The 27,779-nt window shown below is 52.4% G+C and overlaps 1 protein-coding gene across 4 annotated transcripts in view; it reads left to right on the top strand.

Moving 5' to 3' along the window:
- NTNG1 (netrin G1) overlaps positions 1-27,779 on the top strand; it is a 301,686-nt gene that overhangs the window by 193,238 nt on the left and 80,669 nt on the right. For all 4 annotated transcript variants that reach the window (XM_066353126.1, XM_066353127.1, XM_066353128.1 and 1 more), the window contains exon 4: positions 20,326-20,498. In XM_066353126.1, coding sequence (XP_066209223.1) covers positions 20,326-20,498 — 173 coding nt within the window. The remainder of the gene's footprint in view (positions 1-20,325; positions 20,499-27,779) is intronic.

Below are 27,779 nucleotides of genomic sequence, written 5' to 3'. Positions count from 1 at the left end.
CACCCTCCTTCCTGACAGCCCTCGAGCGGTGGGTCCTGTTGCTCTCCACTCCGCGGATAGGATAGGGGACACAGGCCGAGAGAAGTGAAGTAACTGACCTAACATTGTTACTTACACGGATGAAGTGCTAGCCGCTGCGCTGAAGACTCCTCGTCTACCCTTGAGCTTGACTTCGGGGTCTACGACGATTCACAGCCTCCTTCCTGAGACTCCCCCTCCTCCCCACAAGCGCAGTGTAGGAACAGGGAGCCCTCGCTGAGCTCTGCCTGCGGAACAAACATCCTTCTTCGGAGCCCTTCCCGTGTGTGTGTGTGTGTGTGTGTGTGTGTGTGTGTGTGTGTGTGATTTCTCCAATGTGAACATGCCGTTCCAGCTTCCTCTTGCTCAGTGTTAACGTGGTCTAGCTGTTCCCATCCTTGTGTAGGCCACACATAGTTGTTCTTGCTTTTTTTTTTTTTTTTTTTTTTTTTTTTTTTTTTTTTTATCTCTGTCTTAACTGGGTGTTTGGATTTAGACTTAATGCGATTATGGATGTGGTTAGATTTAAGTCACAGCATCTTGATGTTTATTTACCATCGGTTCCCATTCCCCTTCCCTTTCTCCTCTGTTCTGCCTTTGTTTACATTAATGCCATGTGATGATTCCTTTGTGGGTCTGTTGGCTGTGCCTCTTCGGTTGTTTCTATTTCCGGCTTGCTGTAGGGTTTATAATACACGGCTGGAAGTTCCCATTGTCTAACTTTGTACTTTACATCCCCTGGCAAGTCTGACTTTTAGTTCCTCCCTCTTGTTTCTGACTTGCTTTACTCTGATTTTTTTTTTTTTAATGTGTACAATATGGGGATTTCCAGCCTGGTTGATAGAGGGAACATTATTAGGTGACTTGTTGTCTTTCTGGGTCCCCACCAGCAGTCCGCTCTGCTCCTTGGCCACCAGCCCAGGCCCGTGCCAGAGCCCACTCCTCACTTCCACAGCTCCGTTCACTCAGACCCGGTGAGAGGGGACCCTCCGGGAACCGACACAGCCTTCGCCTGCTCCTGTGCTGGCCTTACAGCTCAGCCTCCTTGGGGGTGACACTGAGGCCGAGGAGCCGGGGTACCGCTCTGCCGGAGGGGGACACAGGTGTCCTGGGTCTGGTGTCTGTGGCCCCGGCTCCCCGGGCCCCTCTGACCTGCTTATATGGAGCTAATCAGGCGGCTTGCGGCACACCTGTTTCCCCCAATTTGTGGACATCTGTTTTCTCAAAACAAGGTTGTTAAATTTAACAGCAGCTGATGGAAGGTTTGGAGGGCACTGGATCACCACCACGAGAGTGACTGGCAAGTGTTAGGGTCTCACATTCAATCTCGAGTGGCTCCCGGTTCCTGGTAGGTGTCACACGGGGGTGATGTGGTGGCTGGGGCAGGAAGCCGCATCTCCACTGTCACCAGCCCCCACACCTCCTGGTCCCAGTCCCCAACTCACCAGCCCCCGGAGAAGGGCCTCGGGAAAACTGTCTGGAAGCCTTCTCTTCCTCCAGGGGGGATTCCTACCCCTCCCCAGAGAACGGGGCCAGACCTTCCCTCCCAGATGCAAACAACTGGGCCAGTCAACAGTGCATTTCTCCAAGTCTGTCTAACCTCGTCACCTCGGAAGCACCAGAGTCCGGTCCATGAGGCGTGTGCCAAGTCCTGTCCGGTTCCCCTTCAGCGAGAGGTTAAGCAAGACCAGCCCCCTGCATTCCTCCCGGCGTCAGACCATTTCCTAGGGGCAGAGACTCGGGCAAAACGATGGACATATGTGCCGGGGACAAGGGAGTGTTTGGGGGCGTGGGCAGCACAGGTTAATTCAGTGGGGAGGCTCCTCAGAGACTCGGGCTTGTGCAGAGGACACACCAAATCTAGGTCACTAACTGGAGAGCTGTGTCTCCAGCAGAGGCCTCTGCATGGGGGCTGCTGCACAGGACCAGGGCTCCCTGGGAAGACGAGGTGGCATCTGCGTTCTGTCGCATGGACGAGAAGCTCACTCGGAGCTTCCCGAGCAAAGGACGATTTTGCAGCTCAGATGTAATCCGCAGCAGGTGTCTCTGGAAGAGGCCCCAAGTGACAACTTTACAGCTTTCATAAATATTAAGGCACATTCTCCACTAACTAGCCCCATTTAATGTGAGTGCTTATTTAAGAAAAATAAATGAAAAGTAGAATAATTGGGAATGCTCGCCATGCGAAAACCGCAGCTCAGAGACGTCCAGCAACGTCCCTGAAGAGGGACAGCTCTCCTTCAGTGGCCGCCAGTGAACACAGCGCTTCTGCCAGTGACATGACGCCAGGTCCCCCGGGAGCTCCTGGGTCAGCAGCAGGAGCGTGGCCCCTCCCAGCCTCGGCCCACGGCCTGTGACCCACGGCAGGAGCGCAGCCTCGGCACGCGGCCTGTGACCCACGGCAGGAGCGCAGCCTTGGCACGTGGCCTGTGACCCACGGCAGGAGCGTGGCCCCTCCCAGCCTCGGCACGTGGCCTGTGACCCACGGCAGGAGCGTGGCCCCTCCCAGCCTCGGCCCGCGGCCTGTGACCCACGGCAGGAGCGCGGCCCCTCCCAGCCTCAGCACGTGTCCTGTGACCCACGGCAGGAGCGCAGCCCCTCCCAGCCTCAGCACGTGGCCTGTGACCCACGGCAGGAGCGTGGCCCCTCCCAGCCTCAGCACGTGGCCTGTGACCCACGGCAGGAGCGTGGCCCCTCCCAGCCTCAGCACGTGGCCTGTGACCCACGGCAGGAGCGCGGCCCCTCCCAGCCTCAGCACGTGGCCTGTGACCCACGGCAGGAGCGCGGCCCCTCCCAGCCTCAGCACGTGGCCTGTGACCCACGGCAGGAGCGTGGCCCCTCCCAGCCTCGGCCCGCGGCCTGTGACCCACGGCAGGAGCGTGGCCCCTCCCAGCCTCGGCCCACGGCCTGTGACCCACGGCAGGAGCGTGGCCCCTCCCAGCCTCGGCCCGTGGCCTGTGACCCACGGCAGGAGCGTGGCCCCTCCCAGCCTCGGCCCACGGCCTGTGACCCACGGCAGGAGCGTGGCCCCTCCCAGCCTCAGCACGTGGCCTGTGACCCACGGCAGGAGCACGGCCCCTCCCAGCCTCAGCACGTGGCCTGTGACCCACGGCAGGAGCGCGGCCCCTCCCAGCCTCGGCCCACGGCCTGTGACCCACGGCAGGAGCGTGGCCCCTCCCAGCCTCGGCCCGTGGCCTGTGACCCACGGCAGGAGCGTGGCCCCTCCCAGCCTCGGCCCACGGCCTGTGACCCACGGCAGGAGCGTGGCCCCTCCCAGCCTCGGCCCGTGGCCTGTGACCCACGGCAGGAGCGCGGCCCCTCCCAGCCTCGGCACGTGGCCTGTGACCCACGGCAGGAGTGTGGCCCCTCCCGGCCTCGGCACGTGGCCTGTGACCCACGGCAGGAGTGTTGCCCCTCCCAGCCTCGGCCCACGGCCTGTGACCCACGGCAGGAGCGCGGCCCCTCCCAGCCTCGGCACGCGGCCTGTGACCCACGGCAGGAGTGTTGCCCCTCCCAGCCTCGGCCCACGGCCTGTGACCCACGGCAGGAGCGCGGCCCCTCCCAGCCTCGGCACGCGGCCTGTGACCCACGGCAGGAGCGTGGCCCCTCCCAGCCTCGGCCCACGGCCTGTGACCCACGGCAGGAGCGCGGCCCCTCCCAGCCTCGGCACGTGGCCTGTGACCCACGGCAGGAGCGCGGCCCCTCCCAGCCTCGGCACGTGTCCTGTGACCCACGGCAGGAGCGTGGCCCCTCCCAGCCTCGGCCCACGGCCTGTGACCCACGGCAGGAGCGCGGCCCCTCCCAGCCTCGGCTCGTGGCCTGTGGCCCTCTGGGGTGGCTCTGAGGAGGTGAACGCCTGAGGGCCCCGCTAGGAGCAAGCGCCCCTCCCCGAGAGCTCTGAGCTGGAAGCGCTCAGAGTGAAACCATCGGGGTCAGACGCCCCACGTTGAACCACCACCGGATGCAGAACCCGGAGGGCTGCCCGTGAACCCCGGTGAAAAGCGGAGAGGAGAGTCGGAAGCACTTCCGGCAGGCGAACAGCCGTGGAATAGAGAGTCACGGCCCCCGGGACAGGGAATGAGGAGAGCAGGGCGGGGGCCCAGCCTAGGTCGGGCGCAGCGGACTGTCAGGGGCGGAGGGAAGCCGGAGGGCGGGGACAGAGTGGGGACAGAGAGCTTCGTCCGGCACTGCTGAGAGCACGCGACAACCTGACGTCCCCAGAGCCACCCCTAGGGGCACCTGCTGCTCCTGCTCTCTCGGGGGTGGTGGGAGGGGGAGGGGGCAGCCTGCTGGCTTCCCGGTGGGGCCCTGACCCCAGTCAGCAGCGACCGCCCGACCCACACGACCCGGCCCCCTCCGCGGGACAGAGGGCACGCCGTGGGGCAGACCGGCTGTCAGCGTCGCACCGTGCTCTCTGTCCGGGAGCGCCGGTGTTTACCGGCGCATTAAATAGAACCCTGCAACAGAAAGCCCTCATCTTCATGCCTGAGATACATTATCTAATGGCGCATCTGCCTGACTTTTACGACACGCCTTTCATTCCGCTAAGTGAGGTAATTGACCTTTACTTTGCTACCCTGTGGATTAAAAGGCTCCTCCATCGTCAGCGTTTGATATCTGCAGCCCTGCCCGCCAGAGAAGCGTCTCCGCTTTCTGCTGTCAGACAGCGGCTCCCAGGGCGGCCCGGGACCGCACGCACAGTGGCAGCGACTCTCCCCGTCACGCAGCTTTTAGTAGCAAAAGCCCGGGTCACATCATCTCTGCGGCCCCCGACCATGGGCCGTAAGACTTCCAGAACCTTCCAAGTTGGTTTCAGATGATGTTGCAGCCTCAATCCCTGCCTCCTGGGGTGCTGCTTAGGGGTCAACGGCATTTTTCAAACTGGGTTCAAAAGTGCAAAGTTTACAGTCATGTCCAAACTGCACCGTTGGTGGGAGAGAGAGAGAGAAAAATATTAGTGTAATCGGTGAGATGAAGCTCCCTGTCAGTCGGGTGTTCCCAGAAACATCTGTGCGATAACTCAGCACGCGGGTTACAGAGAACGGTGCCAGTCAGGAATTTGGGAGCCTGGGCTCTCTCTGGTGCCCCTTAGCCTTATCCTCCCACAACCAAAATGATGACACAATAATGAAGGCAAGTGACAATGACGGAGCTGAGGATAAGGCTAGCAGACGTTCACTGCGTGCCAAACACTGCTCTTAGATGCTTTGAAGATAACCATTTGTTATTTTTCATAACAACTCCATATGAGTTAGGTACTAAACGACCCAGTTTTACAGACGAGGAAACTGAGGCGTGTAAAAGCTAAGTCACCCGCCCACGGTCACAGGGCAAACAAACAGTAGAGCCGGAATCCAAACTGAGGCATTTGGGACCCGAGAGGCAGAAGACCCAGATGCAGGTTTGGGGTCCAAGTGCCTGTGGACGCAGGAAAATCTTAAATTAACTGCAGCGTCTTAGACGTTGTCAGTGTTTAACAAAGATTTCAGAATCACCGATCATGACCGTCGGGTGGGAACTAACAATTACTGAGCCGACCTATTTGTGAGTTGTTTCTGGTGGTGCTTGATGGGCCATCTCCTTCAAAAGTCACAACAAACCAAGTCACTCATTAATGTCCCTGCTTTACAAATAAGAAATTAGACAAGCAATGTCACTAGCCTAAGCTCAGACAGTTTAAAAGTAACCACAGGGAGGCCCTGGCCGGTTGGCTCAGCGGTAGAGCGTCGGCCTGGCATGCAGGGGACCCGGGTTCGATTCCCGGCCAGGGCACATAGGAGAAGTGCCCATTTGCTTCTCCACCCCCCCCCTCCTTCCTCTCTGTCTCTCTCTTCCCCTCCCGCAGCCAAGGCTCCATTGGAGCAAAGATGACCCGGGCGCTGGGGATGGCTCATTGGCCTCTGCCTCAGGCGCTAGAGTGGCTCTGGTCGCGGCAGAGCGACGCCCCGGAGTGGCAGAGCATCGCCCCCCGGTGGGCAGAGTGTCGCCCCTGGTGGGCGTGCCGGGTGGATCCCGGTCGGGCGCATGCGGGAGTCTGTCTGACTGTCTCTCCCCATTTCCAGCTTCAGAAAAATACAAAAAAAATAATAATAATAATAATAATAAATAAATAAAAGTAACTACAGGGATATTTATGTCCAGGTATCCTCTAACTCCAAAATAGAGTACTTTCCATCTTAATTTTAAAAGCCAGTTCATTTTACAAAAACAAACAAACAAAAATAACACCAAATTTTTTTATAAGAATGGTATAGGGTTAGAAGTGAACAAACTCTAAAATTATCTAGATATATTCTAATGCTCACTTCTATTTCTCCACTTTCCAGAAGAATCTGATTGGTCCAACTTATTTTTTCCAAGGAAGCCCATAAATTTTATGTCGTTGACCGATGTGTGGAATGACCGCGTTTGGGCCATGTGGTCCGCCTAGTTCCCTGGTTGACAAACTGTAGCTCACGAGCCACATGTAGCTCTTTGGCCCCTTGAGTGTGGCTTTTCCACAAAATACCACGTGTGGGCGCTACCTCGATAAGGAATGTACTGACTATATGGTTTAAGTTTAAAAAATTTGGCTCTCAAAAGAAAATTCAATTGTACTATTGATATTTGGCTCTGTTGACTAATGAGTCTGCTGACCACCGGTCTAGTTCAATCAGCTTGGCAGGCGGTGGGGTTACAGAGAAGTGACATGGCGCACTGTGTTAGGATCTGTTGCTTTCTGGTGACAGAAAGATGGTTCTAACCAGTTTAAACAAAGCAGAGGTCATTGCGGCTCACGTAGCTAGGAACAGGGTACAGCCGGGACTCAGACGGGCTGGCTGACCGGGCTACACAAGGTCACACGGCTGTTGCCCCATCTCTGGGTTCGCTCTCCTCTGTCTTGGCTTTTTTCTTCTGAGATTCTCCACGCTGTGGTCACATGGCCATGAGCCGTTCCTGCTGCGACTACCAGTTTAGCAAAACCATCAGGAAAGGGACTTGCTTACTCTCATTATCTCAACAGAGACCCTGGGGACCATTTTTATAGGGACTGAGTCACGTTTCTCATCCTTGAACCCACTGGCATCTGGAAGAGAAAAGTGACGGGTGGGCCAAGCCTGGCCTCTCTCTCTGTCTCTCTCTCTCTCTCTCTCTGCCCACCCTTGGGGCCGCAGGCTGGGGCCAGTCACTAGCCTGAGCCTCTTAGGCTGGGAGAGAGAGAGGTGGTCCCAAGGGGTTGTTTCCAAAGGAAGAAGAAAGGACTCGGGGCGCATGCGCATGGATGCACACAGCAGTTCAGATCTACCCACACAGACTAGAAGGTGGTGTCCTTCAGGCAGCCAATGTCGGGGGTGTTTCCAAACACAGACCAGACCCTTGACATTTCAAAGAAATTAGTCCCAGAAAGCTCGAGCAACCCACCCAAAGGGAGTCAGCTAGTCAGTGATTGTACCCAGGCTCCGTGAACGTGTATTACTGGACGCTAAAATATGATGACCTAACCGGGCGGTGGCACAGTGGATAGAGTGTCGGACTGGGACGCGGAGGACCCAGGTTCGAGACCCCGAGGTCACCAGCTTGAGCGCGGGCTCATCTGGTTTGAGCAAGGCTCAGCAGCTTGAGCCCAACCAAGGTTGCTGGCTCGAGCAAGGGGTCACTCGGTCTGCTGTAGCCCCCTGGTCAAGGCACATATGAGAAATCAATGAACAACTAAGGAGCCACAACAAAGAATTGATGTTTCTCATTTCTCTCCTGTCTCTCTGTCCCTATCTGTCCCTCTCTCTGACTGTCTCTGTCTCTGCCACAATAAAAAAATAAATAAGTAAAATATGATGACTGTGATCTATGTTAATTTTCTCTTCTCATTAAGACCTTCTCACACACGGGGTGCCGACCTCAGCTCTGACTATGTAGCCACAGAGTGGGAAGGACTGACCGTGATGATGCAGGACCGATAAACCCAACAGCCGCCGTCTAATATGCTCCCGACCACATCCAACCTGTGGGATCTTTCCAGACACCGCCGCTAGTCCTCACTTCTGTTCTCAGCTTCCCTGTGTTTTGCGTTAGAGCCTTTGTTACTAATCTTCATCTTAAGCGACACAGTTCAGGTCACTGGTCACAGCAAATAAGATCAGGCTCCTGTGGTGGTGAGGTGGGGTTTTTTTACTTCTTTTTTCTCTTTCTGTCTCTTTCCTACTCTCTCTCTCTCTCATTGTTAAACTTCAGCTTCTCCAAGGCTTGTTAACAAAAGCAGGCCACCAAATAAGGGGGGAAAAAAACCACAAAGACTTCGCCCAGTGCCCTCTTCTCTACTGGATATTATTTTATTTCTCAGAAAAGGGAGGATTAGGAAAAAGCTATTTCCCCCAATTTTCCATACCACCCATGGGAATCTAATTCAATTTTTCTCTTGAGTTTTGCGGTGAAAAGCCAGAGTATAGAATAAGGTAACTGCGGTGTATTCTTTCGCTCAGGTTTGACTTGTATTCCAGCCATAGAGCTATTTATTCAGCCTGCTTCATTTTTAATCAGACTCTAATATAACCATCTGAAGAAATAAGACATCTTTTTAAAAGTGGACAAGTATGCCTGTTTATGAGATCTGACACTCTGAGCTGATAAGGGAGTCTTACAGTGTCAGACGTCCTCAGCTCTGTGGCCAGAGCCTTCCTGAACTCGGGCTTTGTGGAGCACAAGAGAACTGTGGGTTTATTCCTTCCTTCTTTTCCTTTTGTCCCAGTTTCTCATAAAAATATAAAAAGAGAATTATATGTTTTTTAACCCAAGAAAGTAATTATTGTGGTATAGTTCACATTAAATTGGAAATTAAAAAAAAAAAAAGGTGAAAGAAATATTTTTCTGTGTTGTTTTGTTTTTTTTTTCTACAAAGAGAAAAAAAATCAAACTTAGCCATTGGTTACCATAAACCACAGAACGGATGAGTATTTGTGAAAATAACATGCCAACATGAGCAATCTTTATGATTCCTCGTTATCTCAGGAATATAAAAACTAGTTTTTGGAAACAGGAAAGCTGGCTGTCTGAGACAAGCTTGTCTCCTTGAAGTGGGGTCACATGCCTGGTTGCACGGCCAGGGGCAGTGACAGTGAGCGAGGACACCATTGGGCCTCAGGCTCCTTCTAGTCCCTCCCCCTCGCCTGTCATTCAGCGGAGCATCCCTTCTCCCGGCTGCCAAGTCTGACATCCCTCCGGCATTTCAGTCTGGATCCCACACAAGAAAAGAAGGGAAGGGCCAAGGGAGAGGGCACAAAGCCAAAGGAATGGTCCCATGTAAGCTGTTCTTTTCCAAAAGTGTCCCTGAGCACTCCACCTTGTGACTGCTGGTCACAGCTCCTTGGTCAGAACCAGGTGAGATGGCCGACCCGAGAGGCAGGGAAGCCAAGTGTCTCCCACATGTTTTACAGAAGAAAGCAAGAGAGAAGGGGTTGCGTGAAAGAATTTTCAATAGCCAGGCCATGGGTGTGCCATATCTCCCTATAATAACCACCGCCACTTAGTGAATGCTTACTGTCTACCGGGATCTGTGAATATGGACTTGATGTGGACTTTTTCACTGAGCCTTTGTAGCCATCCTACACTATCAGTCGTGATAGTCCGTATAATAGAGACTCAGACCCTGACACCCAGCAGGTCTGTGGGAGAACTCGGCCTTCAGCTCCGGCCCTTTTCCATGGTCCAAGCTCCTAACACCGTCTTGTTCCCCGCCCTTATAGAATCTCATGCCCTGAACAATGATCGTTTGTATTTCTGGGACTGGGGCCTCGGCAATTTTCTGCTTTCTCAAAAAGAATCGGAATATAGCAGTTCACCGGGCGTATATGAAGCATCCACGGTCACCCAGTAATGGCTACTTGGCCACGGGTTAGTTTCGTTCTAATTTAACACGCGCTTTACACCCAGGCCCTTCAGATTGGTTGGCTGGGCAGAGGGCAGAGGGCAGAGGCGGTCCGGATTGTGCCCTCGTTAAATGTCTTTTATCCGCACACCTCTTATCTAAGCGTGCCCCCCCCCCCCGTGAGTACAGTAAAGGGGGCATGATAATACACCTGCTTCAGTCTCGGACAACGCATCACTTCAAATTTATAAGCTCCTATTTTTATTTTATAGTCATGGTACTCTCGTCTCCCTGGCAAGATTCAGGAATGGGGGGGGGGGGAGGCTATGTTTCATATTCTCTAAGAAAAACAGCAATTTAGTGAATCATGTAATCAGATGCTCCGCTATGGGTAACTTTAGGGTTTCAAGTAAGTTTAAAGGGAACTTTTAGAGGGTTTTCTTTTTTTTTTTTAATACCCTAAGAATCTCTAAGTTGTATATTGCTTAAATTTACAAGAAGGTTTTCTCGTCCTGGTTTTATCAATTTTGGGAGCAAACCAATTGCTTTATCCATAAAAATAAAAAAAATTAAAAAAAAGTAAGATCTCCTTGTTCATAAAGAACTGATTAAGATATTTTTATATTCTCAGAGAAAGCTGTGTAACAGTACATTTCTCTGCTTCAAAAAAAAAAAAAAAAAAAATAGGCCTCTATCAGTTTTGAAAACTTTTTCCAAGAACAAAGCTGAGGAAAGCCCCGTGGACAAGGGGCCACATTAGGTTCTCAGTGTGTCGTGAAAGAATGGGGTCAGAAGCAGGAGGGAAGCCTGCCCTCCAGATTTGCAGGGCGGCTTCCAGGAGCCCTGGCACCCTTTCTTTCCTGGATGCGTCTCTTAAAGGGCAGGAATCCAAATGCTGGCTGGGTGTCCTGCTCTCTGGGGCTCCGTCAGTGCCGCTTTCCGCCGATTGTAACCGGATCTCTATGTCACACTGACCTCTTGCCACGGCAGAGTTTATAAAAATCCGTCTTCTGGCCCTGGCCGGTTGGCTCAGAGGTAGAGCGTCGGCCTGGCGTGCAGGAGTCCCGGGTTCGATTCCTGGCCAGGGCACACAGGAGAGGTGCCCATCTGCTTCTCCACCCCTCCCCCTCTCCTTCCTCTCTGTCTCTCTCTTCCCCTCCCGCAGCCGAGGCTCCATTGGAGCAAAGATGGCCCGGGCGCTGGGGATGGCTCCTTGGCCTCTGCCCCAGGCGCTAGAGTGGCTCTGGTTGCGACAGAGCAATGCCCTGGATGGGCAGAGCATCGCCCCCTGGTGGGCATGCCGGGTGGATCCCGGTCGGGCGCATGCGGGAGTCTATCTGACTGCCTCCCCGTTTCCAGCTTCGGGAAAGTAAAAAAAAAAAAAAAAAAAAAAAAATCCGTCTTCTGAAAAAGATTCTGCTTGCCAGCAAGAACTACTGTCCGAGTCCGGGTTTTATTAATGCAGGAAAAGAGTGGTGGAATTCTAGACAGGTGGGAGCCCTCTCTTTCCTCGCGGGGTCAGGATCAGACCAGGCCCACTTCATTATCTGAAGACCTGCTCTTGTGCTGTAAGATTATGCTTGGTCATAGTCATAGTTGATATTCGTAAGTGCTGCGTTCCGGGGACTGTGTTCAGATAGGACTCAGATGTGTCTAAGAGGGACTCCTGTTAACAACGCCCTCAACAAAGGAGAGTTGTCTCTCCGCCTGCAGTTGGGAGGTCGGTGCCCCGGGGGCTGGGAGGGTGGCTCTGCTCCGCCCACCCACCGGGACCGCCCTCTTCTGACCGCAGTGCATGTTGTCCGGAGGCCCAGCTTGCACCCGCATTCTCACTAACATAGTCCGCGGTGCCAGACACCGTGCTCCTATTCCAGGGAGTAAACGGGGAATGGAGGAGAAGTGCAGGCCCAGGGCAAGGGGCAGAGACACCACGCTGCGAACGTCCCGTGGGCTGGGACGCTGTCCCGTGGCCACACGTAGCTAGAGGGGGTCTTGGGAAATGCCGTCTTTACACTTGGGACCACATGCCCACCTTCGCTGGGGAAAAAGAAAGGAATACATGGACTAGCAGTCTCTGCCCCGTTGTACTGTGTCAGTAACGCTCCCGGGCGCCCTGAGGTGGGTGTGTGTTATCCTCAGGCTGCCGAGGAGTACACTGAGCTGCGGAACCCACCTAACGTACCTGCTGAGGCTCCAAGTCCAAACCCTCACCCGCTGCGTCCGGTCGTCTCTTCTGGATAAATACCATCTTTCTCTGAGTTTATTACTTTTTAAATTTATTTTCATGTACAATTCAATGGGTTCCAGTATATTCAGAAGCTCTGCAACTGTCACCACTAGTGAAGTCGTGAACATTGTCATCACCCTAGACGGAAGCCCAAATCCATCCGCGGTCACTGCCCACCCGCCCCGCCCCCAGCTCCCGGGAGCCGCTCACGCACTCTGTCCGTGTAGATCTATCTGCCTATTCTGATATGCTGGGTATCTCACACAACTGGAAGCGTGTATTATGCGTTCTTTTTTATTGTCTGGCTCCTTTGACTTGACCAGTCTTCAAGGTTCATCCATGCTGTGGTATCTAACAGCACTTCATTGCTTTCTTTGCCCAAGAAATATTCCCCTGCGTGGATAGACCACATTTTGTTTGCCCATGAGTTGGTAGAAACCTGTGTTGATTCCACTTTTTGGCTATTATGAATAATGCTATTATGAACAGTAGTGTTCATGCTTTTGTGTGGACATGGTTTTAATTCTCTCGGGCAAATTTCCGAGAAGTAGAATTGTTGGGTCCCGCGGTAACTCTCAGTAGTGGTAGCTGCAGCAGTAACTATAGAAATAATAATCATTGAAACTAACATTAATTAAAAACTTTGTGACAGGTACCCTCCAAGGGGCATATATGCATTACCTCATTTGACCCCCCCAAAACCATTCTTTGAAATACACCCAGTCATTGTCCCTGTCTCACAGACAAGGCCGCTGGGGCCCAGCCCCACGCAGCAAGACCACGTGCCCTGGGCAGTGGTCAGAGCAGAGCTCTGGAGACCTGCTGCCCACAGCTGGAATCCCTGCTCCATCTCAGACTAGCTGGGAGGCAAGGGCTTCAGTAATCAAATGCATCCGCCATAGTTACCGGTGCCAGTCTCATGGCGTCATTGTGGGGGTGCACGAACTCATGAGTGAAATATGCAGAAAGCACTTAGGTCAACGCCAGGTGCCAGGAAGTCTTCAGTCGCTGCTGGTGCTGTTTATTTAAGTCACTCATCCATGGCCTCACAGCAAGGAAGTGGTGAAGACTGGATCTGAACCCAGGCTGTCCGAGTCCAGCAAGTCTCCCGTTTCAAATAATGCACTGAGGTGGAAACTAAATTTTCCTGTGTCAAAGTGAGAAAGAGAGAGGACAAAGGCTGCAAAGGCAGAGAAAATACGCGAGAGGCATTTTCTAACATATCACCTTTTTAAAAGACCTCGGCAAAGCTCTAACACAGGGGTCCCCAAACTACGGCCCGCGGGCCACATGTGGCCCCCTGAGGCCATTTATCCGGCCCGTGACGCACTTCCGGAAGGGGCACCTCTTTCATTGGTGGTCATTGAGAGAGCATAGTTTCCATTGAAATATTGGTCAGTTGGTTGATTTAAATTTACTTGTTCTTTATTTTAAATATTGTATTTGTTCACATTTTGTCTTTTTTACTTTAAAATAAGATCTGTGCAGTGTGCATAGGGATTTGTTCATAGTTTTTTTTTATAGTCTGGCCCTCCAATGGTCTGAGGGACAGTGAACTGGCCCCCTGTGTAAAAAGTTTGGGGACCCCTGCTCTAACACTTAGGCTTGCTTGTTTTCTAAAAGCATTTGTCTACTAGGCGTCCCCAAACTACGGCCCGCGGGCCGCATGCAGCCCCCTAAGGCCATTTATCCGGGCCCCCGCTGCACTTCCGGAAGGGGCACCTCTTTCACTGGTGGTCAGTGAGAGGAGCACTGTATGTGGCGGCCCTCCAGCGGTCTGAGGGACAGTGAACTCGCCCCCTGTGTAAAAAGTTTGGGGACCCCTGGTAGTACCAATCCAAGATGGGGTGTAACGGGAGCTTGACCCGGGGTTCAGTAGTGCCTGAAATGTATACCCTGGGTGTGGAGGATCATTAAGGAAAAACCTTTATTCATTAGAATATATAATAATATCTCATCTGGGAAAATTAGACACAAGCATTTGACCCCAGAAGCACATTGCTGGGGACCTCTTCCAGGTCTGAGAGGCTTCAGATGCTCAAACTGCATTCACTGCACGATGACTCTTCGTCTGGTTCAAAAGCAGCCAAAACCTTGACCTCCCCGGCAACAGGCCTGGCTTCCCCTCCGGTGTTGCTTCAGGAAAAGCCAAGTTTCAAACTTCTTTGTCTCAGTATCTCTGAAACACTCATAATAGACTGTGTCTACGGACCTCCAACTCACAGGAAATTCTGGTGGATAACATGCTTCCCAGAATAAATATATTAAATTATGTAATTTTTAAAAAACCAGGCAGACCGTATGGGTTGTTTTTTTTTTCTTACCTACTGGCAGGTGGCACAGACCTAAATGTTGGAGCCTTTTTAGAAGCAAGATGAAATTGAGTCGTGACAGCTGGTCACTGACATACAGGAAGTGCAGGCTGGTTGACAGGAAGAACACGCGGCCATTCGCGGTTTGCATCGCAGATGAGAGCTCCCTTCTTCTGAAGTCCGTCTTTGTCATGCCCTTATTTAACAGTGTGGGCAGTCTGTCACTTATACACAAGTGGATCTTCCGGGTACAAGCCAGCCAATAATTAGTTCTATCTGCGGTGTCTGGGTGTGAGTTCTTGTTTTTATAAACAGAATTGGTGAAATGGCTTAGTTCTCCGGAACATCAGATATTTAGTTCACTGCTAGCAAAGCCTGTTAGGTCTCCCCGAGGATAGGTCCTCCCCCACGTGACGTGAGGGCAGACATGGGAGCTGGGTGGCCGTGGAAATGGACAAGGACTTCTGTCAGAGACGAGTGGCTGTTCTCAGAAGTCACCAAGCCAGGGTCCTGACGCCAGGAATCAAGCGCGATCTCCCAGCACTGTGAAATCCATACCGGGCCCCGTGGAGGAAAAGCCACTCTGGCAGGAGCTGTAGAGAGAGGATGTTAGCGTCTGGTTGGAATGCCTGATGGGGATAAACTGAGCTTGCAGAAAAGGAGAGGGAGTCATTTCCAAACATGGACCCACGTTGGGGTGCCTGAGCACCCCACCCTCCTGCTCGTGCTCAGCCCTGGCCCAGCGGTCATCACGGCGACTGAGAGAGGACAGCCCAGGAGCTGAGCGAGGTCTGTGCAGTCACTGCTGGAGCTGTCACAGTGTCCGCCAGCGCCCAAGCAGCCATCCACCGAACCTCGCCGGAACCGGGGCGAGCCATCCTTGCATGAGAAGCTGAAGCCAAAACACGCACCTTCCAGACTAACGACGCTGCAGACGCTTTGTTCCTCCGCTGCGCTCTCGTGGGTCTCTCGGGCATTGTTTCTTAGGATAGCTCGTGGGGTAGGTTTCAGGCATTCGGCAAGTCCTCTGGAGGTTCAACTCAATTAAGCTGGGTTTACAAGTTCTCACTAATTGTATAGGGTCCCCTCTGCCCGTGACAAGGTTAGTGAGGGCATGTGGCAGTTTTCGGCTCCCAGCGTGGAGCGTTAGGGTCAGTACGCCGCCTGTGGGTTCTCCGTTGTCAGTCCCTTGCCGTGCTGGACACAGGAGAACAGGCTATGAGGTTCCTGCTTTGGGGCAGTTTTCTTGTGTTTATTCGTCGGGTATTTTTTGAGTACTTACTATGTGTCAATGCCAAGCACCTTGACACATGCCAGGGGAGTTTCAATACATCCAGACAGACGTGCTGCTGCTCCAGGAGCTTGTACTCCAGGGAGGGTGACAGGAGAATAAGCAATCAGTACAGTACAGTACAGTACAGTACAGTACACTGCGTCTGCAGCGGAGAGCGTGGGCTCTGTCACGTGACCGGCCTCCCCCCTGTCCAAGGAGCACGTGGGAAAGGCGTCCTGGTGGGAGATGTCGATCTCAAAGGAACTTGTTGACCAGGTTATAGAGCGTGGACTCTATGCAGGGATGCGTGGAACTCCTCTCAATGGTTCTAAACCAGGATGACCCACATCTTCTTGTGTAAGTGATTGTTCCTGACTATTGCGTTGAGATTGGGAGAGACGGGACCATGACATGAGGCGGTAAGTTCTGAGTAGAAGCCACCGTGATGAACCAGGTCACAGATGACGGTGCCCTCAAGTGGCAAAGGCACAGTGGCTAGAACTGGGCGTGTCTGAGAGCTGCCGAGGAGGAGGAGCCTCAGAGGTCGCCGAGAGGCTGAGTAACGACACTTTAAGATGTGATCAGACAGGGAGAGGAGGAGTCATTCTTGACCAACTGACTAGAAGGTGATGCAGTTTACTGAGCTCGGACCTGCAGGAGGAGGAGGAGGAGGAGGTAGACGGAAGCCAAGGAGGTAGCGTTGGGTAGGTTGAGTTTGCGACGTCCAGGAGAGAGAGCCGTGACGGAGACCTGGGGCTTACCGACACATTGATCAGCTCATCTTCCCCTGGTGATAAGAAGGGAAGGAGGGACTTCCAGGATCTCCAGGGTCACTCACACAGGATCTCTGAGTCTCCTGAACTGTTTTCAAATGTGTGAGCTTATTTTGCATATACATATATATATATATATATATATATATATATATATATATATATATATTGTATTTTTCTGAAGCTGGAAACGGGGAGAGACAGTCAGACAGACTCTCGCATGCGCCCGACCGGGATCCACCCGGCACACCCACCAGGGGTGACACTCTGCCCACCAGGGGGCGATGCTCTGCCCCTCCGGGGCGTCGCTCTGCCGCGACCAGAGCCACTCTAGCGCCTGGGGCAGAGGCCAAGGAGCCATCCCCAGCACCCGGGCCATCCTTGCTCCAATGGAGCCTTGGCTGTGGGAGGGGAAGAGAGAGACAGAGAGGAAGGAGGGTGGGGTGGAGAAGCAAATGGGCACTTCTCCTATGTGCCCTGGCCGGGAATTGAACCCAGGTCCCCCGCACACCAGGCTGACGCTCTACTGCTGAGCCAACCGGCCAGGGCATATAGCATATATATATATTTTTTTTTTATTCTAGGACCAAAAAAAAAAAAAAAAGATGCAAGTTTGCTTTAAGTTGCCTACAACTCAAAGGCCGATATGGACCACAGATGCCAAAGAGTCGCTTAGGCTGACTGTGCTGGGCCCGAACCCCGGAGAAGAGGGTTCTGGAAATAAGACTCGAGAACCCCGCAGGGAGAGAGGGTCGGGGGAAGGGAGGGGTCTGCAGAGCCCGATGCCCGAGTGGTCAGGAAGACAGGGCAGCGACCCTCTGGCTTTTCCAGGTGGAGGGCGTGGCCGGTCTTGGCGAGAGAAGCTGTGCTGGTTGGAGAGAGCGAGTGGGAGGTGAGCAGGGGCCCAGGGACAGCGATGGCGACTCCCTCAGGCCGGGAGAGGGAGGTGAGGAGGGGACCCAGGGACAGCGATGGCGACTCCCTCAGGCCGGGAGAGGGAGGTGAGGGGGGACCCAGGGACAGCGATGGCGACTCCCTCAGGCCGGGAGAGGGAGGTGAGGAGGGGACCCAGGGACAGCGATGGCGACTCCCTCAGGCCGGGAGAGGGAGGTGAGGAGGGGACCCAGGACAGTGATGGCGACTCCCTCAGGCCGGGAGAGGGAGGTGAGCAGGGACCCAGGGACAGCGATGGCGACTCCCTCAGGCCGGGAGAGGGAGGTGAGGGGGGGACCCAGGGACAGCGATGGCGACTCCCTCAGGCCGGGAGAGGGAGGTGAGCAGGGACCCAGGGACAGCGATGGCGACTCCCTCAGGCCGGGAGAGGGAGGTGAGCAGGGACCCAGGGACAGCGATGGCGACTCCCTCAGGCCGGGAGAGGGAGGTGAGGAGGGGACCCAGGGACAGCGATGGCGACTCCCTCAGGCCGGGAGAGGGAGGTGAGGAGGGGACCCAGGGACAGCGATGGCGACTCCCTCAGGCCGGGAGAGGGAGGTGAGGAGGGGACCCAGGGACAGCGATGGCGACTCCCTCAGGCCGGGAGAGGGAGGTGAGGAGGGGACCCAGGGACAGCGATGGCGACTCCCTCAGGCCGGGAGAGGGAGGTGAGGAGGGGACCCAGGGACAGCGATGGCGACTCCCTCAGGCCGGGAGTGGGAGGTGAGGAGGGGACCCAGGGACAGCGATGGCGACCGCAGGACCCTCAGGCCGGGCAGGAGGCTAATAAACCGAGTCCAGACGCGAACGACGAATAAGCTTTGGGACGGGTGATGACGAACCATTAACTGGAAGACATTGGAGGAAAAAATAAGACAAAACCCTCACCCATCCTTCTTTCTTTCACTCCTTTTGTTATTATTCAAAGACTGTCTTCTCAGAGCATGCAGTCTGTGGAGTGGAACTTGCCTGTAACTCTGAGAGTGACTGCGAGTGTGGAAGTACGAACAGTGACAAGCCACACAGGCCGGTTTACAATCACCCGTCGCACACGAAACCAGCGTCGTCTTTGGGGGGTCACGCTGTTCGCTTCCCCATTTGGAATTCTTGACACCAGAGAGGGTGCTAAATCAGTCCGCACTGGTGCTTCTATCGCTTAGGTTTCTGACACCTTCCCTCTAGAGATAGATATATATATAAAACACACCCAGAAATAAAGGTGCTAAGGCTGGAAGGAGACCAGTAGCTCCCCGTGTTCAAGGGCTGTTACAAGAGCGAGCTCGTGATTAAGCGCTCTCTCTTGCACTTCGCTGAATGATTTCTCTCTTACCTTTCTTGAAAGACTGCACTAACGTTCATGTTTTTAAAGGTTCCGTTTCTGTGTCTAGGTTGAGTAGGTATTGTTGAAAGAGGAGCCTTTCGGCTCACTGCCTTTTGTAAGAATACAGGGGGCTGGGTATAGCTACAGATGTTGCAGATGGTAGCCGACCCCCCAGGAAGCTGGGGCGGGGGCCCGGGGGGGAGCCCTCTGCGTTAGGAGCCAGGTGATGCCGCTCTCGGTGACAGTCTCCTCACCCCTTCGCCTCCTTGCCGTAACTGTGGGTCAGTGTTCCAAACAGCTCCTCCCGGCCCAGGAGACGCACTTGGAGGTTACTGTCCAGACGTGACAGACACCAGCATTCATTGTTCAACCATGTTACGTTCCTCCAAAGAGAGGCTTGTTTCTTTCCCCGATTTGTGACATCTGCTGCAAAGAGAGCAAAGGCAACAGCCTGCTGTATTTCTGTCTTTATGAAACTTGGCTTTCTGTACTTTTGTCCCAGATCCTGGAAGAGGCCAGACTAGTTTAAACACACACACACACACACACACACACACACACACACACACACGAACATTTTCAGTTTCTGACTGTGCCAGACCTTGGTCCTCTCCTCTGTGTGACACGCCCCCTCCCGCATACACTGTTCTGACCTCCGGTCACGGCCACGCTGTCCACCTGGGTCCCCCTTCCCCAGAGGATGCGGCTCGTGCTTGGAGACTTACACTTTGTGACCTGCCACCTCAGCCAGCATCAAGTCGCTCTCTGCAGTTACAATCAAAGACTCCGCCGGATCGGGGAATGTATTTTTGTGGAAACCGCACCTTTCATACCCCTCCCCCACCACATCTGTCACAGCTTCATGCGCAGGCGCCCACGGCGAGGCCTTTGCCAGTGACCCCAAACCACCACCGCGCTTGGACGGTGGTTTTCCAGGGCTCTCGGCATGTTTCCCCTGAGCCCTGTGACCCCTTCCCGAGACAGCCCTGGGCTCCCCTACCTGCCGTGGGCGGGGAATCTGGGGACTCGGGCTGGGCGGAGGTCTCGCTGGAGAACGCTTCTGCTTCCGACGAGAGATGTCAAGTTGGAGGGATGAGAACAGCTGATTGTAACCTCTCGGGGTCTAGAAAATATCATACATGAGTAGCAAATTGTCTTTAGGGTTCTGTTTGTTTTTGTTTTTTGGTGTTTTTTTTTGGAAAGAAAGAAGAACTGTGCTGTGGTTAAAGGGAGGACAGGGTGGAACCCCGAGGGCTGGCAGTCCGTCCATCGAAACTGTCACAGATTCCATTACGTCACAGGAAGAGCTGTCCCCGGGGCCACATCTTGGATACCAGAGCACTGAGCCTCTGGTTCTCAGGGTGTGCTGTGAGGACAGGCTGTGTGGAACCTCCCCCGCCCCCGTGTGCCCCCCCCGGGGGGGGCAGGGAGGGGGGCGCTTGTTGGAAAGATACTGAGGGTGGGGCTGCAACTCCTCCTTGTACCTGGAGCCTCCCCAGAGGAAGCAGTCCAGCCCCGCGGGGTGTGAGAGCCACAGCCCCACCCCCGCCCTGGGGACAGATGGGGAAAGCCCCGGTGACCACTGAGACCAGCCTGACTGACAATGAACTCTTGTCTCTCCTCTGCCTAGGTGCAAATGCAATCTCCACGCCACTGTGTGCGTGTATGACAACAGCAAACTGACCTGTGAATGTGAGCACAACACGACAGGCCCAGACTGTGGGAAATGCAAGAAGAATTACCAGGGCCGACCGTGGAGCCCGGGCTCGTACCTCCCCATCCCCAAAGGCACCGCGAACACCTGTGAGTACCCCACCCCAACGCCGCATTTTCAGCACGAGGAGACGGCTGTTCTTGTGCCTCTCAGTTTCACTCGCCCTGTGCTTTGACTCCTCTCGCCCGCCGTCCCCTCCCTCTTCCAAAGACAGTGAACGCTTTCAGTCCCTATTGTAAGGCCTTTAAGCGCCTTTGAGCTCTGGGATCATCTGATCAATTCAGGCTCCCAAGGTTCACATCAAATGGGCTGGGCAATGATGGAAGTCACGGGAGAAATTTCTTTTTTCTAAGTGGATGAGACAGGTGCTTTCTTTCCTTCCCCAAATCAGTTTCCTATTAAAATAACAAAGACATTCACCCTCCTAGATGGATAGCTGGGTTGGTTGGTTAGAGCATCATCCCAATATGCAAAGGTTGTGGGGCGGGTTCGATCCCCGGTCAGGGCACAAACAGGAACAGATCTATGTTTCTGTCTCACTCTCTGAAATCAATAAATAATTTTAAAAGATAACAAAGACATTTAAAACGCCCAACTCTGACACCACAAACACCTTCCAGAGAGTCTCTAAATGCTGACAGCCCCATTTCTCCCTTCGGGCCACCTGAGAGACATTTCATTCAGCGGTCCCCTCCCCTCCAAGCTTAGCTACAGACTAACTTGGTCCAGTGACACAACTGGCTTTTTTTTTCCCAAATCCCAGTAGTTGAGATGTCATGCCCAACCTGGATCCTGTTCGTAGAGGCCACCTTTAAGTAAAGAGTGTGACCGCAGGAAAGAAACGTTTGTGTCTGTGTGACAAGAGCACAGGCACCCCCTGCGTTTACAGAATCCGTGAGTGATGTCCTGTGACGCGTGTGCGGCCCACCGACATCCCTGGACACCCCCAGGAAAGCACACTGTGACCCGCTCGGGAGAGAAACCGTTACTCCCAGGTCACCTGCCCAATTCCACGGACGGAACCATCGGCCACTTTTGCAGAAGCCCGGGAGCCGCCCTCTTTCAGAAGCAGAGAACAGGTGCGGCTGAGAAGACACTCACCCCGGTAAGAAGCAACAGAAAGAACATGGAGACTTGAAAGGCCCCCTGGCAGGAGATGTTATCGGGCAGCCGCTGGGAAAGGCCGGCCCTATACAGCCAGTATCACAGGCACCGGGGCCTGATCAAGCCAAACGTAAGAATAGTGAACCATGGAACAAGCTGTGAAGTGCGGGGCATGGGATGATGACAGGATTTCTATGAAGCGGAGAAAACTTACAGTAAGGGTGTTCGGTTTCTTTCTGTGTTGAAGAGAACAACCAACAGGCTAGCTCCTGAAATTAATACGTAAAGCTCTGTTGAGCAGAAATGTTGATTTTTCAAGGAGATTTTATGAACAGAGACTCTTCTGGCCCTTCCTCACCTGCTGCAGGCCTTGACGCCTGCATTCTGAAGGAATCTCATGAGGTCGTTTGCCGCGCTGCCCTGTGGCCGGCTGTCTAAGCATCGCTATCGCCACAGTGGTCAGAGCGAGTCTAAAAGCTTCCCACAGTGACCACGGCTCCGATTTCATTTCCACCGTCTGCTGCTTCTAAAAGTGGGACAGGATGGAAGGAAGTGAAGTTCACCAGCACGGGCTGGCATTCCGGCCGGGCCTCGGGCAGGCCAGCTTGTCAGGGCCCCGAGAAGGGCAGCTGGGGTGGACTGCTGTTGAAGGCAGTGACTTCTACGCTACACAACCCTGTTCCTCTACTCATAACTGTGCTTCAGAGTCTTGGTTAGGCCAGGGCATTGGCCCCGGGATAGTCTTCTGTGCCAGCCCAGCTTTTCCACTGGAACAAATTTGTCACATTCTCCATGGAAGTGGCTTGCATACCCCTAATACTACTACTGTTGCCGAATAGCAGTTCTCTCCATGGCCAAGGGAGTGCAGCCTCTTTCGGTTTTCCTTGTGGATTCCGTTGTCCATGGGTCCCTTAGTTTTTCCTGTCCTTCTCTAGATGGTTTGACTTTTCCCCATCTCTGTTAAAACAGGAAGGTGACAGATGGGACACAACAGCCAAGGAGGGTCAAGTCAATGTTTGAACTCTCAATATGGTGGAAATCAGATTAAAGATAATAGAGATTATCCGCAATGGTCCTGTCTTGCAATGGAAGGAACCCCTTAAACTCAAGTCTCTGACACATCAGACTGTGCTTTAAAATGTCCAAGTATGAAAGTAAGCAAGCTAGTGGTTTAGCACACAGACCCCAGGACCCGGTACGGGTCCGTCCATTCCACTGGCCGTGTGACCTTGAAGAAATAAACTAAGCTCTCCAACATTCTGGTCTCCCCATCTGTAATGTAAGGATAATAGCAGTTCTTACCTCATAGGCGTTTGGGGAGAGCTGAATAAACTAATGCATGTAATGTGTTCAGCATAACACCTGTCACACAATAAGGATTCAAAAATAAATGTATCTTCTGGATTCTTTTCACGAGGCAGATTTGTCCCTCACTGGACGACGGTTTTGATTATTATGAAACTTCTTTCTTAGCACCGTATTGAGTGTCTCTTCATTTCCAGCCATTTTTCCTCCTTTTTAAGTAGAGAAAGAACTGCATTGGCCCTTGCTTCTTTTCTTGTCCAGGTTGATATCATTGACTCCTTTTTTTCCCATGTGATCAGGTTTCTGCGTCTCTTACCTGGTTGCTTGCCCAGGAAGTCCTCTAACGTTTCAGTGTGGAAATCTAAGTCAAGCACAGGACCTCTAGCACTGTTGTGAATCTCACTCTATGTTGACGTTTTCTTCTGCACACGCGTGCCTGCCCTCATGCATGCACACGCATGTGTACACACACACGTGCACGCCAGTTGGTGAATTACAAGTCAGTCCTTTAAGAGGGGCACTTAGGATATGCCATATCCTAACTCAACAATGCAAAACCTCAGAAGTAAAAAAGAAGAGGCCACAGTCTCTGATCCCTCAACATCAACTCCTCAGTGACTTAGAAACAACCCCAGGACTGGGTCATCTCTGGGTTTAGCAGAACCTCAAGCAGCCAGAACAACTTTTGAATAGGAAGGCCAGTTCCTGCCCACCTCTTGCAAAATAACTAAGAGGCTTTTACTAAACCTGGAAATGAGAAGATCTCCCTTAAAAGACTCAACTCATGGCCCTGGCCGGTTGGCTCAGTGGTAGAGCGTCGGCCTGGCGTGCAGGAGTCCCAGGTTCGATTCCCAGCCAGGGCACACAGGAGAAGCGCCCATCTGCTTCTCCACCCCTCCCCCTCTCCTTCCTCTCTGTCTCTCTCTTCCCCTCCCACAGCCAAGGCTCCATTGGAGCAAAGTTGCCCCGGGCGCTGAGGATGGCTCCATGGCCTCTTGCCTCAGGCGCTAGAATGGCTCTGGTTGCAACAGAGCAATGCCCCAGATGGGCAGAGCATCGCCCCCTGGTGGGCATGCTGGGTGGATCCTGGTCAGGCGCATGCGGGAGTCTGTCTGACTGCCTCCCCGTTTCAAACTTCAGAAAAATAAAAATAAAAATAAAAAAACTCATCACCAAGAGGTGCTCTAAATGGGGACCTTGCTGGGAATCGTATGTCTCAGGAAGTCCTGAATTCTGGAGCTACTCCAAGACCACTTTCGTTGGTACCATGTAGAGCCAGGGGAGAAGCATGCAGAGCCCCTAACTCGAAAACACAGCCACCGCAACCTGTGACACACACCACAGTTCCCAGTGCGTGTCACCACAGTAGACCCTGCAGAGTCTGAAGTAAGCAATCTTGTGATGGTCTTAGTAGTCACCGTGTTTTATTGAAGACCCAGTGACTTACCTGGTCTTTAACGCCATTTCTCTCTCTCTCTCTCTCTCTCTCTCTAGATATGTGCATCAAAATCTTTCCCTTCTTTCTTGACAAAAATACATAGGAATTGTCTTATCTGTCAGACATCTTTCTCCTTTTCCCTATCGATCTATTGCTGGTAGAATTCTATTCTGAATGTCCTTTGAGTGCTATTTCTGTCTTCCGAGTAGGTAGCAACTCTGTCCGCCTTCATGCTCGGCCATGTTCCTCTTGCCTCTCACTGTTCAGCTCATGAAGAAAAGTGTTAAGTAGTGTCTCTTTCAATTCTGACCCCTGTGGAATAACACACAATGTCTTTCTACATAGAGATGCTGAAAACTTAATAACCCACCTTTAGGAACTTTGACTTCAGGAAAGATAATATAATATTATCGATAGCTCTGTTTTTCCACTCTGTTCATCCTTAAAAGAATTTTATGGCCAAGAAAATTTGAAAGAAATGCTATACTCTGTACTCTTGGAGGTTCACATTACCTCATTTTTAAAAAAATGGAGAATTTCTTCATTGGAGCTCCAAGTCCATCTTTCACTTTCCCTTATACCAACACGGTCTAATATTCTTCAAAGGGAGAAAATTAAACTGGTCTGACATGGACATTATTTGTTTGTTCAGAACTCCAACTTGAATTGTTACACAACAGCTAGGGCTCCTCTGAGGGAGGGAAAGTAATTTGATGGCTGTTATTTTCTCTGCTGTTAAATTTGCATTGATCAATTCATATTTTCCCCGGTGAACATGTGTGTGTCATTATCCAGAAAATTTCCAAAGTGGTCTTAAGTGCATTCCTTCTTTCTTCACTCACAACAACCTTATCAGGAAGAGGCTACTGCTTCCGGGCGAGAGGCGTGCGATCTGACGACCACGGGAGGGAAGGAAGCTTTGAGATCACCCAGCTAGTCAGGGTGAGGAGGGGGATTTGAACCCAGGGGTGTCTTGACTCCAAGGGCTGTGCCCTGCACTGTTTGGTTCCACAGGTGGGTTCAGTGGCTTCCTCTGCCCTCCGCTGAGGTCTGGGCTCCATTTCAACAGCTGTTTGAACAAGGCCGCCTTCTCCGAACCTGCTCCCTCCTGCTTTTCTTCCTGGACCTCTACTTGTCACTTCTCTGTCCCCAGAGACCCCCTTCTACCCTGGGTGTAAATTTCCTGGCTCCTCACCCAGCCTCTTCTCAGTCCACAGTTTTTTCCTCGACATACTGATCTATACCTGAGTTTTAATCGTTAGTATTATTGGGTTTAATAGGAATCAACCACTTGTAGCCTGAATTTTTCCTGATGAAGCCAGACAGTTTTTCTAGCTATAAAGAGCTCCAAGTCAACATGCTGCCTACTGAGTTCATTCCTTTCTTTCTGCTCTCTGTTGAAAGTCTGTTCATTTTTAAGACTGTTCCTCAATGCCAGCTCCTCCATGCAGCCTCCCTGGGTTCTCCCATGCAAAATCAAGTGTCCTTTTCTCTCCAGATTCTTGACAATGTATGTCCACTCACAGTTGATTCTATATAACCAAAATTCTAATACTCTAATGATAGCTACTGTTGAGTAAGCTTGCCATGGGCTCTTATGCTCTGTAAAAAGCTTTATGTGCTTTCTGGCATTAAATCCTTACAACGTCCCCATGGGGTATGTACTATTTTTTCCCCATTTTATGAATAAGGAGACACAAGCAGATAGAAGTTAACAAATTTCCCCATGGTCCCACCGTGAACGCATGACAGAGCAAGATTTAAACTCAGGTCTGTTTGGTCCCAGGAGCAAAAATGTTAGCAACTGAAGAACAGGACTGTATATACTAATTCTAGGGCTTCATAAGTATTTATGGAATTAATTATTTGGTGAGTGAATAAGTAACCCTATGCAACCCTGTAAAGTACACGTGGGTGTCTTAACCCCCCATTGTCTTCCCTGTGTCCCCTGGAAAAATGTGGCCGTGACAGCTCTTCAGCTCGAGCACAAGGGCTCTCCTATGGGAAGAGACCCCACTGAGATCCTGGACAATACGAGTGGGAAAAGACCCCCTTTGTGTTCTTGGGAACTCACGACCCATCCGGCCATGTAAAGACGACACACTGACTGGCTGGTTTTCACAGACCTCCACAACCTTCATGGCCCCGGCGACCGGGCCACCCACCTCTCAGGCTCGGAACCTGCCAGCCCAGTAAGAGAGGACCTTCCCTGCAGAGCCTCAGGTCTATGAACCAAACCGCAGGGCCAGGCTGTAAACCAGAATACCAACCTATTCATGGGCAACCGCCAGCCTACAGCCTCTGATCTGAAGCCCATGGGGCCAGATGTGATTTGGAATTCAAAATTTTTAGCACTTTCAAGGGTACTACAGTGTGCATATATTATATTGCAACAACACCCACAGCAGAATATCCAGTAAGACCACTTAATTGATACCCAGTTTCTTTCCAAACTGGCTGAGACTTGGCAGGCTCTGTGTGTTTGAGTTTCCCCCATCTGTGAACACAACCTGAGTGCTGACCTCACAGGGTTGTCATAAAAATGGAACAAACTCACACACATAAGGTGTGAGTAAGCACACGATGCATTAGCTGCTGTCGCCATTGTAATTTCACTACGATCTAGCACAGGGGTCCCCAAACTTTTTACACAGGGGGCCAGTTCACTATCCCTCAGACCGTTGGAGGGCCAGACTATAAAAAAAAACTATGAACAAATCCCTATGCACACTGCACATATCTTATTTTAAAGTAAAAAAACAATACGGGAACAAATACAATATTTAAAATAAAGAACAAGTAAATTTAAATCAACAAACTGACCAGTATTTCAATGGGAACTATGCTCCTCTCACTGACCACCAATGAAAGAGGTGCCCTTCCAGAAGTGCGGCGGGGGCGGATAAATGGCCTCAGGGGGCCGCATGTGGCCTGCGGGCCGTAGTTTGGGGACCCCTGATCTAGCACATGGCCCCATCCCCGCCCCATCAGCAAATTCTCCCTTTGGAGACAGCAGCTTTATGGAGAGACACATGGTGCCCAAACGCCAGTTCACGCAGCCACAATATGAACTAACTGTTATAGTGTTCAGAATAGTCAAGTCCTTATAACCAGTGTGTTCTCTTCCTGGTAATTAAGTCCCCTGGAAGAGCCAGCTAATCATCAGAAGGCTGCTTGGTAAGCACAGGGTCAGGAAATCCTAAGGACTCAAATGCTAATAACATCAGCATGTGGTTGGATGCATATGTCAGCTAATGACCCTGACATAGCATCCGACCACAGGGCCAGCCTCCCTAACGTCCAGGGGACAGCAAAGGCCTGAGAGTTTGCAGGTGACCTACCCCTCTTCCCAAGACACTGCCAGGCCACCCTGCCGCCATTCTTCCATCCGTCAGGTATGACAACACACTAATGTCACCTGTTAAGTTTGTCACGCACACTCGGGTCCCAGAGCCCTTCTGTTGTTAGATGACATCATCCATCTCTGATTGGATCACTTATATGATGATTTCACAGTGTAATT

Source organism: Saccopteryx leptura, chromosome 11, assembly GCF_036850995.1.
Source record: "Saccopteryx leptura isolate mSacLep1 chromosome 11, mSacLep1_pri_phased_curated, whole genome shotgun sequence".
NCBI lineage: Eukaryota > Metazoa > Chordata > Mammalia > Chiroptera > Emballonuridae > Saccopteryx > Saccopteryx leptura.
The sequence above is the reverse complement of the archived record's forward strand: the minus strand, read 5'-3'. Positions and strand labels throughout refer to the sequence as shown.